At 34.6% G+C, this 14214-nt stretch overlaps 1 protein-coding gene across 3 annotated transcripts in view; it reads right to left on the minus strand.

Annotated features, from left to right (window-relative positions):
* LOC138710788 (adenylate cyclase type 2-like) overlaps positions 1–14214 on the minus strand; it is a 207162-nt gene that overhangs the window by 21167 nt on the left and 171781 nt on the right. For all 3 annotated transcript variants that reach the window (XM_069841938.1, XM_069842018.1, XM_069842098.1), the window contains 6 exons: positions 11994–12092; positions 10405–10556; positions 8681–8848; positions 5415–5673; positions 5246–5332; positions 1123–1266 (listed from right to left, as the gene is read on the minus strand). In XM_069841938.1, the coding sequence (XP_069698039.1) occupies positions 1123–1266; positions 5246–5332; positions 5415–5673; positions 8681–8848; positions 10405–10556; positions 11994–12092 (909 nt within the window). The remainder of the gene's footprint in view (positions 1–1122; positions 1267–5245; positions 5333–5414; positions 5674–8680; positions 8849–10404; positions 10557–11993; positions 12093–14214) is intronic.

Raw genomic sequence — 14214 nt, forward strand, 5'->3', positions numbered from 1 at the left:
CGTAATAATTTGTTACCGGTAATAATAATAATAATAATAATAATAATAATAATAATAATAATAATAACAATAATTGTAAATTACAACAATTACATTGTTTCCTTTCATGTAAGCATAGTATACAATTACAGACGTGGACAAATTATTAACAAAATGGACGATTTTTATGATAATTCTGTTTACAAAATTTGACTTTTCAATTTAGACTACATTTGAGAATTTTGGATATTTCCATCATTACAGTAGACAGAAATATGCAAAAATGTCAACTGTAGTTTAAATTGAAGAGTCAAGTTTTGTAAAAATATATAATAAAAGTCTTCAATTTTGCTAATAATTTGTAAATTAGCAAAATTGTCAACTGCATTGAAGAATCAAATTTTGTAAAAATATGAAACAAAATTCTTCAGTTTTGCTAATAATTTCGAAATATCCAAAATGTCAACTGTAGTACAAATTGAAGAATCGAATTTTTTAAAAATATACAACAAAAACCTTCAGTTTTGCTAATAATTTGTAAATATGCAAAAAATATCAACTGTAGTCCAAATTGAGGAGTTAAATTTTGAAAAATATACAATACAAATCTTCAATTTGGTTAATAATTTGGAAATACACAAAAATGTCAACTGCAGTCTAAATTGAAGAATCATATTTTGTAAAAATATATAATAAAAATATTAAATTTTGCTAATAATTTGTCCACGTCTGTATTCCTCAAAATGTGTGCTTATATGCCTACTGTCCTTTTAAAAGGACACCTATTTCTAGCTCAACGAGTTACAACTAGAATGTTCGACACCATACAAATACTTCAGTTATATACTGCATTAAATCAGATTTGAAAAATACACAAAAATTGAAAAAAAAAAATTTTTCAGGCATATCTGGGTTAATGGTTTCTAAATCTATGGTGCAATCAACAATAATCTTCAATCTCTTAATTTAAGCTCCTTTCAAAATACTGTATAATGGGTACAGAAAATTAAATGAGTATTCTGCAAAAAGTGGATACGAGTATCCCTAAAGAAAAGACCGAAATAAATATTGTAGTGTTCTTCATATCCTTCGTGCTCTACAGGTGCCATTAGATTAGTCTACATGAGACTAGCACTACATTACCTCATAAATATCCGGAGCAAGGAACCAGACTCCAAACGAGTAAGTAAGTACAACTAAAATCCCTAGAAGAAGTTTGAGCTGGAACTGTATCCTCAGGAACAAGAAGCACATGATGAGGGTCAAGGCACATGTCTGCGTTATGTGCTGCAATCAAACAAAAAATACAAATTAGTTATTATATTTTTATCTGAATTAAGCCTATGTGATAAAATGCAGCTTTTCCAAAGTTATTTTCCTGATGATTGAATGGTAAACTTTTAAAATAATACCACAACGGCATACTTTTCACGGAAAGCAAAAATTGGGTCAGAAATGTTCAAGTGAAATAAAATTCCTTTGCCAAGAGAAAATATGTACGAGGTTGGATTATATAGGATGGTTTTAAAATTGGGAAAGGCTGTAAATGAGCACATAATATTATTACCAGTACCTGTAAATGTTCGAGAATTTATTTATATTTCAGTCACTCTTTCTTTTCAATTGAACATATATTTTTTTTTAAATATAAGCTACTAGATGTGAAAACTTCTAAGATTTATCTGAAAAACCTCGACCAATATCAACACTTCTAAATATGTTGACTGTCATTACTGAATGGACAGAGTAAAATTTCGAAAATTTTTGCTATTATATTACGTAACTTCTAAGCTCCATCATTAAAAGTAGGCCTATATACAAATCTAGATTATATAGATTTCAGTTGGGACGGCTGTGCCTCTACGTGTGGCAACTACGAGCCACATCTGATCTAAAGGAAATAATTAGAAATACAACAAATGAGAAAATATAACAACACAGACTTTTCGACGTAAATTGTGTTCTATTTGTCTATATGCTATGGAAGTCTAACAATGTGCACAGTTTGAGGAAGCTTTGGACATGAACTCGTTAACAGTTCCTTGAATGAAAATATCTAATATAAAATACTTGTATTTATATGTGTTAAATGTTAACTGTATGCTCTAGGTTACAGAAATAAAAAAGTCCCTTGGTGTTGGCGAAATAATAATAATAATAATAATAATAATAATAATAATAATAATAATAATAATAATAATAATAATAAATTAGTATTAGTATTAGTATTCAAGTTAGATATGTTAAAATAATTATAAGCAATTCACGACCTTTATTAAGTCAATAGACTTCACGACAGTGTATTATATTGTAAATAGTGAAAATACTACTCCAGTTAAAATTAGTATTAGTATTAATAATTAATCTTGCTCAGGATAGGGACCAACAGCGGGCTTATGTGAAGGCGGCAATGAACCTCAGGGGTCCTTAAAAACCAGTAAGTAAGTAAGTAAGTAAGTAAGTAAGTAAATAAGTAAGTAAGTAAATAAGTAAGTAAGTAAGTAAGTAAGTAAGTATTAATAATTATAAGTACCATAATTCATAAATTCTATTCAGTCAGCTGACTTTACATCCTTGTAAATACTGTAAATAGTCAAAGCACTACTATTGTTACAAATAGTTTAGTATTAGTTTTTGTTTTAAGTTCAGACAGAATGTAAAAACAGTGTAGCAACAAATGTGTGTAGTAGTGCATTACTGTAATGGAGCTTACTGAATAAAAAGGGGACACATTTTTAGAAAAAAAAAAAAAATAAAAAAAAATAAATAATAATAATAATAATAATAATAATATACCGGTAGTAGTAGTACCGGTAATAGCAATAATAATAATAATAATAATAATAATAATAATAATAATAATAATAATAATAATAATAATAATAACATAATGGAAGGAATGATGAACGGGAAAAGAGTTTGGGGCAGAAGAAGATATGAGATGATAGACGACATTAAGATATGTGGATCATATGCAGAGACTAAAAGGAAGGCAGAAAATAGGAAAGATTGGAGAATGCTGGGTTTGCAGTGAAAGCCCTGCCCATGGGCAGAACACTTATGTATGTATGTATGTATAATAATAATAATAATAATAGTAGTAGTAGTAGTAGTAGTAGTAGTAGTAGTAGTAGTAGTAGTAGTAATAATAATAATAATAATAATAATAATAATAATAATAATAATAATAATAATAACAATAACAACACAGAGCCTTCAGAACATGTGCATCAGACATGCTAGCATTCATGGATCAACAACCCAGACATACAGTATGCCACATCATACTATGCTCAAGATCAAGGCACGTGTTTAACTTGATTTCCAGTTTACAGTCTCATAACTAGAGACTGGCACAATATGAAGAAAATTTTGCAAAATATGAAATTTATTTTGGTAAAATATGAAATAAATATTCAGTGCTAACTAGTGATGGGAGTATTCAAATAAAAAAATAGGAATTATTCGATTCTTGTAAGTTCTCGAGATATATCTCGAATCGTGAACAAGTATTCGAATACTTTCCTCAGATGGTAGATGCTGCGAGAAGTGAAGAAAGAGAACAGAAAGAACCAGTATAGACAAGAAAGTTCTCGAGAACACCGATGGATTGCTCATCAATTTGTATACATTCGGCTAACCTCGCGATAATTACGCGCAATAAAGACTTTCTCCAGATTGTCTCTCTCTGTATCACCTCTCTCCTCTTTCTTTCTCTCGTCTTATTACCGAACGCAGGAATCAACATCTTTATCGGAAGTTTACTGGTAATACATAGTGACAAACGGTTGCATTCTGTTTCCTCTTGCCAAAGAGCTCGCAATGGAAAATAAGATATGCTGCTCTTACAGTGGCAGTAAACATTAGGTCATTTCTCAGAAGATATTAATTTTAGGATCCATGTTTATAGGACTTTCATTTCTTGTTTTGATGCATACTACCTCCTCTCTAAATATTGGAATCTTTTTTCAGAATATCCTGTATATTCAGATAATAAAAATATAAATTTCAAAATTTATCAGTTACACCCTTTTTTTGATTAGTATAATGTTTCCTTAAGAACCAATCAATCTTCTTAATGTATCCAGCTATTTGCTGACAACATAAAGTCCACTATAGTCCACTGTAGTCTATTCAATTGTTGTTTTTCACAAAAAATTAGGGATATTTTGATCGGTGTTCATTATAGATTCCTGTTGCTAGTAGCCAGAGTTGGGGTGTAGTCAATATATACTGCAGGGCTGTGTTTTCTGCAACTGGTACTGATGATTTTAATTTACTTCTTTTGTGGTTTATGGATGGACAGTATAGAAGAATGTGTTCCAGATCTTCATCATGATTATTACACCACAGACAAGTAGGATTATCAGAAATGTGAAATCGGTGTAGGTACAATTGAGCGACAATGTGACCTGTTCTGGCTCTTGTTAAAAATGTTTGAACATGTCTGGGCAAGTTATTGTACATTTCCAGGTCATTTGGTTTCTTTTGTACAGACTGTAAAATTTTTCCTTTGTCAGAAGAGAGCCAGTTGTTGATCCATAGGTTTGTAAAATGAGACTTTACTGAAGCAAAAGCACTGGATAGAGATATCACTTGAAGAGGTCTTGGTTGCAAATACGTTGCCTATTTTGCAATATTATCGACTTTCTCGTTTCCAGGGATACCACAATGACTAGGTATCCATTGAAATGTTATTTCCTTTTGGAGTTCTTTTAGTTTACTTAGTTGTTTCTGAAGTGGAATAATTCTATGTGCATATAGGTTTGGTACATATTTAATTATATCAAATATAGCCCCCTTGGAGTCGGTAAGTATGCAAATAGATTTTTCAGAAATTTGAGTAACACACTGAAGAGCAGCATCAATAGCTAGCAATTCAGTGTCAAGACTGGAGGAGGCTGAACATGGTATGAAATAACTTTCTTGATATTTTGGAATATAATACCGTGCTCCTGATGTCCCTTTCCTTAAGAATAATAAATACGCTAATATTATATATATATATATATTAAATAACGGTATTATAAATATTAGGATATTATAAAAAAAACCAACAAATTAAGCAGAAAAATCAATATATTCAGATACTGTCAAAAATAAAAATTTCAGTGTTTGTCAGTTAGGACCTGTAAACCTCTCCTTAATCAAGTTTAAATGAGTAAGCATACACAGGAGGTTACGGATCAGTCTACACCGGCCTCACAAGCATGTCTGATGCGCGTGTTCCAACTGCAAGCCAAGCTGAATTGGTGTTATAATTTACCCAAGGTGGGAGGCAGTCTGGCAGAACAAACGCTTCCGTCGAGTTGCGCTGTGAGTTCATGCTTTCACTTTCAATGTCACACTCTATCTGAAAACGAAGAATCATTTGTAATAGGTTTTGTAACTTGCCACGTTTTGCATCTGTAAGTAGCTTACACGGTTATACAGACCAGCTCTAGCATGGTGCAGACGGTCAGGCTGATGCACATGACCAGGTAGAGGATGGTGCGTGTGCTGGCGCTCCACACCACCTTGAGAGACGCCCGGTACAGCAGCTTCAGCAGCTTGTTCCGGGGCTCCGGGATATGGTCTTGCTCCTCATGTGGGTCTTTATATTTGTTCCAAATGTAATGTGTCCATGTGAGAGGGAGCAATGTCACGATCACACCTACGGACACCCCATATCCAATCCATGGCATCCAGTGGGAGCTGGAAACCAATCAATACAATAGGTTGATACACTTAACGTTATTGTCAGCCTCATGGTTGGTGACAAGAATACCTTGCATTTCAGGAATTATCGGTAAATAAGTGTTATCATTGTAATCGTCATCCAATGAATGGACAGTGGAAGAAATGGATGAGGGGATACAGAATAAATGGATGAACGACTGAATGGACAGTAGAAGAAACGAACGAGTGAATGAAGGAATACAGAATGAATGGACAGTAGAAGAAATGAACGAGTGAATGAAGGAATACAGAATGAATGGACAGTAGAAGAAATGAATGAGTGAATGAAGGGATATAGAATGAATGACTGAATGGACAGCAGAAGAAATGAATGAGTGAATGAAGGGATATAGAATGAACGACTGAATGGACAGCAGAAGAAATGAATGAGTGAATGAAGGGATATAGAATGAATGAATGAATGAATGGACAATAGAAGAAATGGATGAAGGGATACAGAATAAATGAATGAACGACTGAATGGACAGCAGAAGAAATGAATGAGTGAATGAAGGGATATAGAATGAATGAATGAATGAATGAATGAATGAATGAATGGACAGTAGAAGAAATGGATGAAGGGATACAGAATAAATGAATGAACGACTGAATGGACAGCAGAAGAAATGAATGAGTGAATGAAGGGATATAGAATGAATGAATGAATGAATGAATGAATGAATGAATGGACAGTAGAAGAAATGGATGAAGGGATACAGAATAAATGAATGAACGACTGAATGGACAGTAGAAGAAATGAATGAGTGAATGAAGGAATATAGAATGAATGAATGGACAGTAGAAGAAATGAATGAGTGAATGAAGGGATATAGAATGAACGACTGAATGGACAGCAGAAGAAATGAATGAGTGAATGAAGGGATATAGAATGAATGAATGAATGAATGGACAATAGAAGAAATGGATGAAGGGATACAGAATAAATGAATGAACGACTGAATGGACAGCAGAAGAAATGAATGAGTGAATGAAGGGATATAGAATGAATGAATGAATGAATGAATGAATGAATGAATGAATGAATGGACAGTAGAAGAAATGGATGAAGGGATACAGAATAAATGAATGAACGACTGAATGGACAGTAGAAGAAATGAATGAGTGAATGAAGGAATATAGAATGAATGAATGGACAGTAGAAGAAATGAATGAGTGAATGAAGGGATATAGAATGAACGACTGAATGGACAGCAGAAGAAATGAATGAGTGAATGAAGGGATATAGAATGAATGAATGAATGAATGGACAGTAGAAGAAATGGATGAAGGGATACAGAATAAATGAATTAACAACTGAATGGACAGTAGAAGAATGAACGAGTGAATGAAGGAATATAGAATGAATGGACAGTAGAAGAAATGAATGAGTGAATGAAGGGATATAGAATGAACGACTGAATGGACAGCAGAAGAAATGAATGAGTGAATGAAGGGATATAGAATGAACGACTGAATGGACAGCAGAAGAAATGAATGAGTGAATGAAGGGATATAGAATGAATGAATGAATGGACAATAGAAGAAATGGATGAAGGGATACAGAATAAGTGAATGAACGACTGAATGGACAGTAGAAGAAATGAATGAGTGAATGAAGGAATATAGAATGAATGAATGAATGAATGAATGAACGACTGAATGGACAGTAGAAGAAATGAATGAGTGAATGAAGGGATATAGAATGAATGAATGAATGAATGAACGACTGAATGGACAGTAGAAGAAATGAATGAGTGAATGAAGGGATATAGAATGAATGGACAGTAGAAGAAATGGATGAAGGGATACAGAATAAATGAATGAACGACTGAATGGACAGTAGAAGAAATGAATGAGTGAATGAAGGAATATAGAATGAATGAATGAATGAATGAACGACTGAATGGACAGTAGAAGAAATGAATGAGTGAATGAAGGGATATAGAATGAATGGACAGTAGAAGAAATGGATGAAGGGATACAGAATAAATGAATGAACGACTGAATGGACAGTAGAAGAAATGAATGAGTGAATGAAGTGATATAGAATGAATGAATGAACAGTAGAAGAACTGGATGAAGGCATACAGAATAAAAGAATGAACAACTGAATGGATGAATGGACAGTAGAAGAAATAATTGAGTGAATGAAGAGATATAGAATGAATGAAGGACTGAATGAATGGACAGTAGAAGAAATGAATTACCGGTAACTATTTCGTAAATGAAGGGCTATGGAATTAATGAATAATTGACAATAGAAGAAATTAATGAGGAATGAAGGAATACAGAATAAATGAACGAACGACTAAATGGAAGAATGAATGAATAAATAAATGGACAGTATAAAAAATGAACGAACGACTGAGTGAATAAAGGTACGTATATAGAACGAACAAATGAATGAAGGGACAGGAAAAGAAACGAGTGAACAACTGAGTGAATGAGGGCAGACAGAATAAATAAATGAATGAATGAATGGAAGAAGAGAACAAACGAATGGGGGGGGGGGGGAAGGGAACGAGCAAATGAAAAATGAATGAATAATAATTATTAAAAGATACAAGTAAACAATTTTTGCAGAGATATAATACCTTGAATATTCTCCTTCCGAGTCAGGAATAAATGATTGCTCAATTCTGACCAAGCAAGCAGCTTCATCTAGAGTGCCGTACCAAACAGTAATCTCTTTACCACTACTGTATTTTACCTATGAGGATGGACATAGTTGCACCAGGATGATGATTAATGAAGCAGTGGTGAAATGCCGGAGGAAATGGGAGTGCCACAAGAAAACATGCCATCAAACACAGTCTTTTTCCATAATAAATTATTCCAGTTTACTTTCTGGAATTTAAACCTGAATCTCTGACATGGAAAACTAACGCACTAGCTGCTCGACTAATGATACGTTACCTTGAATATGGCTACTACTTCTAAGGAAATAGCTGTAAATTAATGGGCACTGTGCTATAAACTGTACCTTGGCAAGCCCAGGCACTGCATGGCCAGCATTCCCAAGAGAACCAGAAGAGTACAACCAACGTAGAACTTGAAAAGAGGATCAGGCTGCTTCAGAAAAGGAATCTCCCATCGGATGTTCTCGAACGTAAGGCACAATGGGTTGATTGCTTCTCGCAGGAGCCAACGACTGCAACATAGAACAGACTCAGTTGGATACATTAGCATATGCCACTCCATGAATAATGAGAAGCAATTAAATAATTGATTAAATGGCGATCTTACTCGTGTTAATTGTGTAAGCATGGGCGGCTTACAGCTGTTTCGGTGCTTCTTCACACCATCCTCAGAGCCTACTAGATCTTGGCGTCATCTCGAACTTTGCTGGCTGTTGTGTGGGTGCGTTCGATTGTTCAAATGTGGTGTCAAATAGTGTGTGTATTCTGAAATTGATCTGTGTGTTGAGAATTTGATCAGGGTGTGTTTTAGTGTGTTTGTATATTTCATATTGTTCTAGTGTGTTGAGTTTTTGGTTTTTGGGTTGTATGTGTAGGATTTCCATGTCTGTATTTATGTTATTGTATGTGTGGTTAGCATTAGTTATGTGTTCGGCATATGTAGATGTATTGCGTCCTCTGGTTATTGCTTTAAAGTGCTCTTTGTATCGAGTTCGGAATGATCTGCCTGTCTGTCCAATGTAGAAACTGTCGCAACTATTGCATGTGAGTTTGTATACGCCTGTGTGGTTGTATTTATTTGTTTGTGTGTTGAGATGTCTTTGTAGTGTGTTTTCTGTTCTGTATGCTATGTTGCATTTCTGTTTTCTGAATGAGGATGCGATCGTGTGTGTGTTTTTGTTTTCGTATGTTAGTGTGATGTATTTCTTGTGTTTTGTGTGTTTTTGTGTTTGCTGAGTTTTTATTTTGTCTTTCTTATGATGTTGTCTATTATGTTTGGGTTGTAACCATTTTCTTGTGCTATGTATTTGATTGTGTTCACTTCTTCATTGTAGTGTTGTTGGCTCATGGGTATGTTGAGTACCGTAATCTGTGTACCATTGTCCTGAACGCAGCATGTTTGTGTTGTGTGGGGTGATTAGACATAACATAGACATAACTAATGCTAACCACACATACAATAACATAAATACAGACATGGAAATCCTACACATAAAACCCAAAAACCAAAAACTCAACACACTAGAACAATATGAAATATACAGACACACTAAAACACACCCTGATCAAATTCTCAACACACAGATCAATTTCAGAACACACACACTATTTGACACCACATTTCAACACTTTTCAACAATCGAACGACCCACACAACAGGCAGTGAAGTTCGAGATGATGCCGAGATCTAGTAGGCTCTGAGGATGGTGTGAAGAAGCACATGCACACGCTTACACAATTAACACGAGTAAGATCGCCATTTAATCAATTATTTATATTCAAGTGTTAAAAGTAGTGTACGAAAGATTCGACATGGATTATCGAAAAGCAATTGAGGAATAGGATTGTGATCATAGTGAATATGGTTCATACTATTTCCGGGATCTTCACGCGAGTCTGAAAATCAATGATTCGCCATTCTGAGCTCTGTTTAGAGGTCAGTGCTGGTCACTTGGAGCATCTTCTGTAACTATGCACCAAGTACGTAGGAAACCACTGTGTTCAACAGAGTGATGTTTTGATTTTGCGTGGCACTACCCTTCACAACACAGAGATAAAATCCACTCACTCGTAAACTCCAACATGCATGTTCTTGATTGCTTCTGCCATTTGCTCATCGGCCTTCCTGAGTGTTTGCTGGTATTTGTACAAGTTGTCGTCCATGAACACAAAGCGACGTCGTGAACCCACTGCCAAATTGTCTGTCGCACTTCTTCGCACCTGTGTAACAGTTTAATTTACAATTTATTTATACCCAGTGCTGTCATGGTAATTTTTTTTCCTTCACCATACGGCCCCCTCCCCATATTTTCTCCCTTTATTCTCCTCTCTCTATAAAGAGTAAGTAAAAGGATGAAATAAACGTTGATAAAACCCTAAAAACCCAGATCCTAGTGAAGGTTTGCATCTGTGACCACAACACCTCGTTTGCCCAACATTGCTGTACAGCAGTGATGTCAACTGATGCCCATAGGAGCAAGCGCGCGCTTTAGAGTCCAGGAGAGCCTGAGCGCTTTACAACGGAAAGGAAAGAGACAGACGAAAGAGGTAGTATATGCCGCTTGGTCGAGCTATATACAGGGATGACCAGCACTGATTCAATGGATAAACGGAAGAGAACTTATTAAAACTGTATCCATGTTAATTTTTAGATTTGCCTGAGAAATATAAGTGCATTATAAGAATGTAAGTTTTAATTTTAATGTTCATTTTTCACAATTTTTTTTTTTATTCAAAATGAATATTTTCTCAACTTTTTTTTACAGAAAAGTGAAATTTTCAGATATGTTTGTTTAGTAGCCTTACAGGTACTAAAACAATATTTTCGTATATCTAATATATCGTAAATACGTATTACTGAAGATAGTGTAGTAAAATGTTTGAAAATATTCGCATGGAAAATGAATTAACAAAGCAAATACTGTTACATCACAAACAAAAGATATGTGCCTATGTGCTGGTAAAACGTCAGCTCTGTAGCTTCAGCAGATTTCGAGATAATTTAATATTCTGATAACAGAAAGTTGCGCACCAATATCACCTAAAAGCATAATGCGGTAAGAGTTTTATTATGTAATATTAGCTACAGTTAAAACATATACCTAGACAACTTTGCTTCGTACTATAATATTGTTTTGATTATTTTTATAAGGCTAAAGATACCATCAATATCAATTTCAACTTATCATGTCATATTCAGTGTCTTTCTTTGGGATAATACTTTCTTTATGAATGATGTGTTTAATTCACTTAGTACAGTATAGTTGTAGTTATTATGGAATTTGTGTGAATATTCCTTCTTTACTCTTTATTATGTTATTAACGTTTAAAACACAACTGCAATATTAGGCTAAGAAATAAGTGTTAGGTACCGTACTTTTGTTTTACAGACAATATAGAAAATAACAAACAGAAAGAAGCCATATAAAAATAATGACATAAAATTTCACGTTCCGTTTGAAGTTTGTGCACCACTGCTTTCTTAATCCAACAGGCTGCTTATTCCTCCTAGCATACCTAGCGCTTATGCCCGCGCACGACGTCAAGATCAGAAAAATGCGCTTGCTTTGACATCACTGCTGTACAGTGTTGAAGAACAAGAACAGAAGTAAACCTTTGACACGTATTAACACACATACAACACAGATGTTTTCTAACCTGCGATGAAGACTTATTGGCTGTCAGTCTCCGCTGTCCTCCTGCACTGTACCGTCGATTGTATAATGGTTTGTCTTCTGTTATTCGTTCCTCACTGTGCTGCAACATAGTGGAGGTTTCTGAAATGTTTATACATAATGTTCCAGAATCATACCATTACAACACTTATATGTGTGACATAACTAAAACTCCAACTATACAACTTCATTTTTAACAAGACATTTCGAAACTAATATTTTATTTTTGTTCGATAATCCTTCAAGAATTTCGAAAAATCTTGGTTCAATTGAAATACTTTCAGGAGAAGCTGTTTACGGTAGAGTGCTATAATAAAGCACTTTTAACATACTCTTACAGTTCATTTTTTTAATTCTGTGAGATTGTGTGTTGCAGACCAGGGGAAGTCAACAAGTTAATCGCGATCTATCGGTAAATTTTGTAGATAGAGTTATTTACTAAAGAAAAAGTGAACATGTGCCTGGAAGAACGGTGTATGTAACAAACTGTGTAACTAATATCACTCAATAAAAGAATTGTATTCCAATGGATACCGTCCCATTGTGGAATCCTGGGAAACGAGAATGCGGATGCTTTAGCAAAGAAGGGCAGCACTGCTACTTACAGACCTGTTACTAAATCTACGTATTACTCTGTGAAAAGATTTATTAAATTTACATACTTAGACTGCAACAAACAAAATTTGATAACAAAATCTCAAGGGAAAAAATGGAACTCTCTGGATCATAATCCACAGTTAATTCCCGATTTACCACGAAAATCGTCTGTAGCTGCATTTAGATTGGCAACAGGCCATGATTGTTTGGCCAAACACCTGCATAAAAGTGGAATATATCAGTCCTCTAACTGCCCATTGTGCAACTCAAACCAAGAAATGGATGAATTAAATACTATTATAGTCACAATCATGCCATGGTATGAAAGAAAAATTTCACAACCTCGAGCCGGAATCGAACCTGCGACTTCCTGTTCTCCGGTCAGGCGCTCTACCACTGAGCTATCGAGTTCGTCTCACGCCAAACGCTCGGAATTATCCTTTCATACTGGTGACTCTGTTATAGAGTACTGTCCATAGCATCCGATCTTAGTCAGCACTGCTTATGGGTGGAACTGACCGGAGAACAGGAAGTCGCAGGTTCGATTCCCGCTCGAGGTTGTGAAATTTTTATTTCATACCATGGCATGATTGTGACTGTAATAGTATTTAATTCATTAATATGTCACATCAACGGACGTATATACGTCATCCAAACATCGTAAGATGAAGATTACAAGAAATGGATTCGGAACATCTCAAAATCTGTGCTTCAGTGGCTGACCATGATAATATCTTTGAAAAATATTGGAGTGCAAGAGGCCAAATGACTTTATTGTCAAATGCCTGGCATTAGAAAATAACAACACAACATCTTACGATGTTGGATGACGTATATACGTCCGTTGATGTGACATATTAATGAATATTTAAATACTTAAAATACTTAAAATATTTAAATATTCATTAATATGTCACATCAACGGACGTATATACGTCATCCAACATCGTAAGATGAAGTTTACATTTACAATGTTTCTTTCCACCCATAAGCAGTGCTGACTAGATCAGACGCTATGGACAGTACTCTGTAACAGAGTCGCCAGTATGAAAGGATAATTCTGAGCGTTTAGCGTGAGATGAACTCGATAGCTCAGTTGGTAGAGCGCCTGACCGGAGTACAGGAATTCGCAGGTTCGAATCCTGCTCGAGGTTGTGAAATTTTTCTTTCATACCATGGCATGATTGTGACTATATAAGTATTTAAATATTCAACAACACAACAAACTGTGTAACAATAAATGAAGAGCATTTTTGTATTTTTTGTTTGTAAAGTAAATTTTGTTTTCCAATACTGCTATGTAGTAAGTTTTAGTTTTACATTCTGTAACCAGTGACTGTGTCTGACAATAAAAATAACAATTTACTAATTGAAGTGGAAGTGAAACCTGGACTCTATCTGAAAGGGCAATAAAGATCTTAAATGCCTGGGAAAGGAAAGTATTACGGAAAATCTTTGGGGCTACTTATGAGCAAGGGTTTTGGCGAATTAAAACAAATGCTGAGTTATATGAATTATATAAAGATAACAACATTGTTGTTGACATAAAACTCAGAAGGTTAGAGTGGCTGGGACACGTAGCCAGGATGGAGAACAATCGCACGCTC

This window comes from Periplaneta americana, chromosome 1 (assembly GCF_040183065.1).
Source record: "Periplaneta americana isolate PAMFEO1 chromosome 1, P.americana_PAMFEO1_priV1, whole genome shotgun sequence".
Lineage (NCBI taxonomy): Eukaryota > Metazoa > Arthropoda > Insecta > Blattodea > Blattidae > Periplaneta > Periplaneta americana.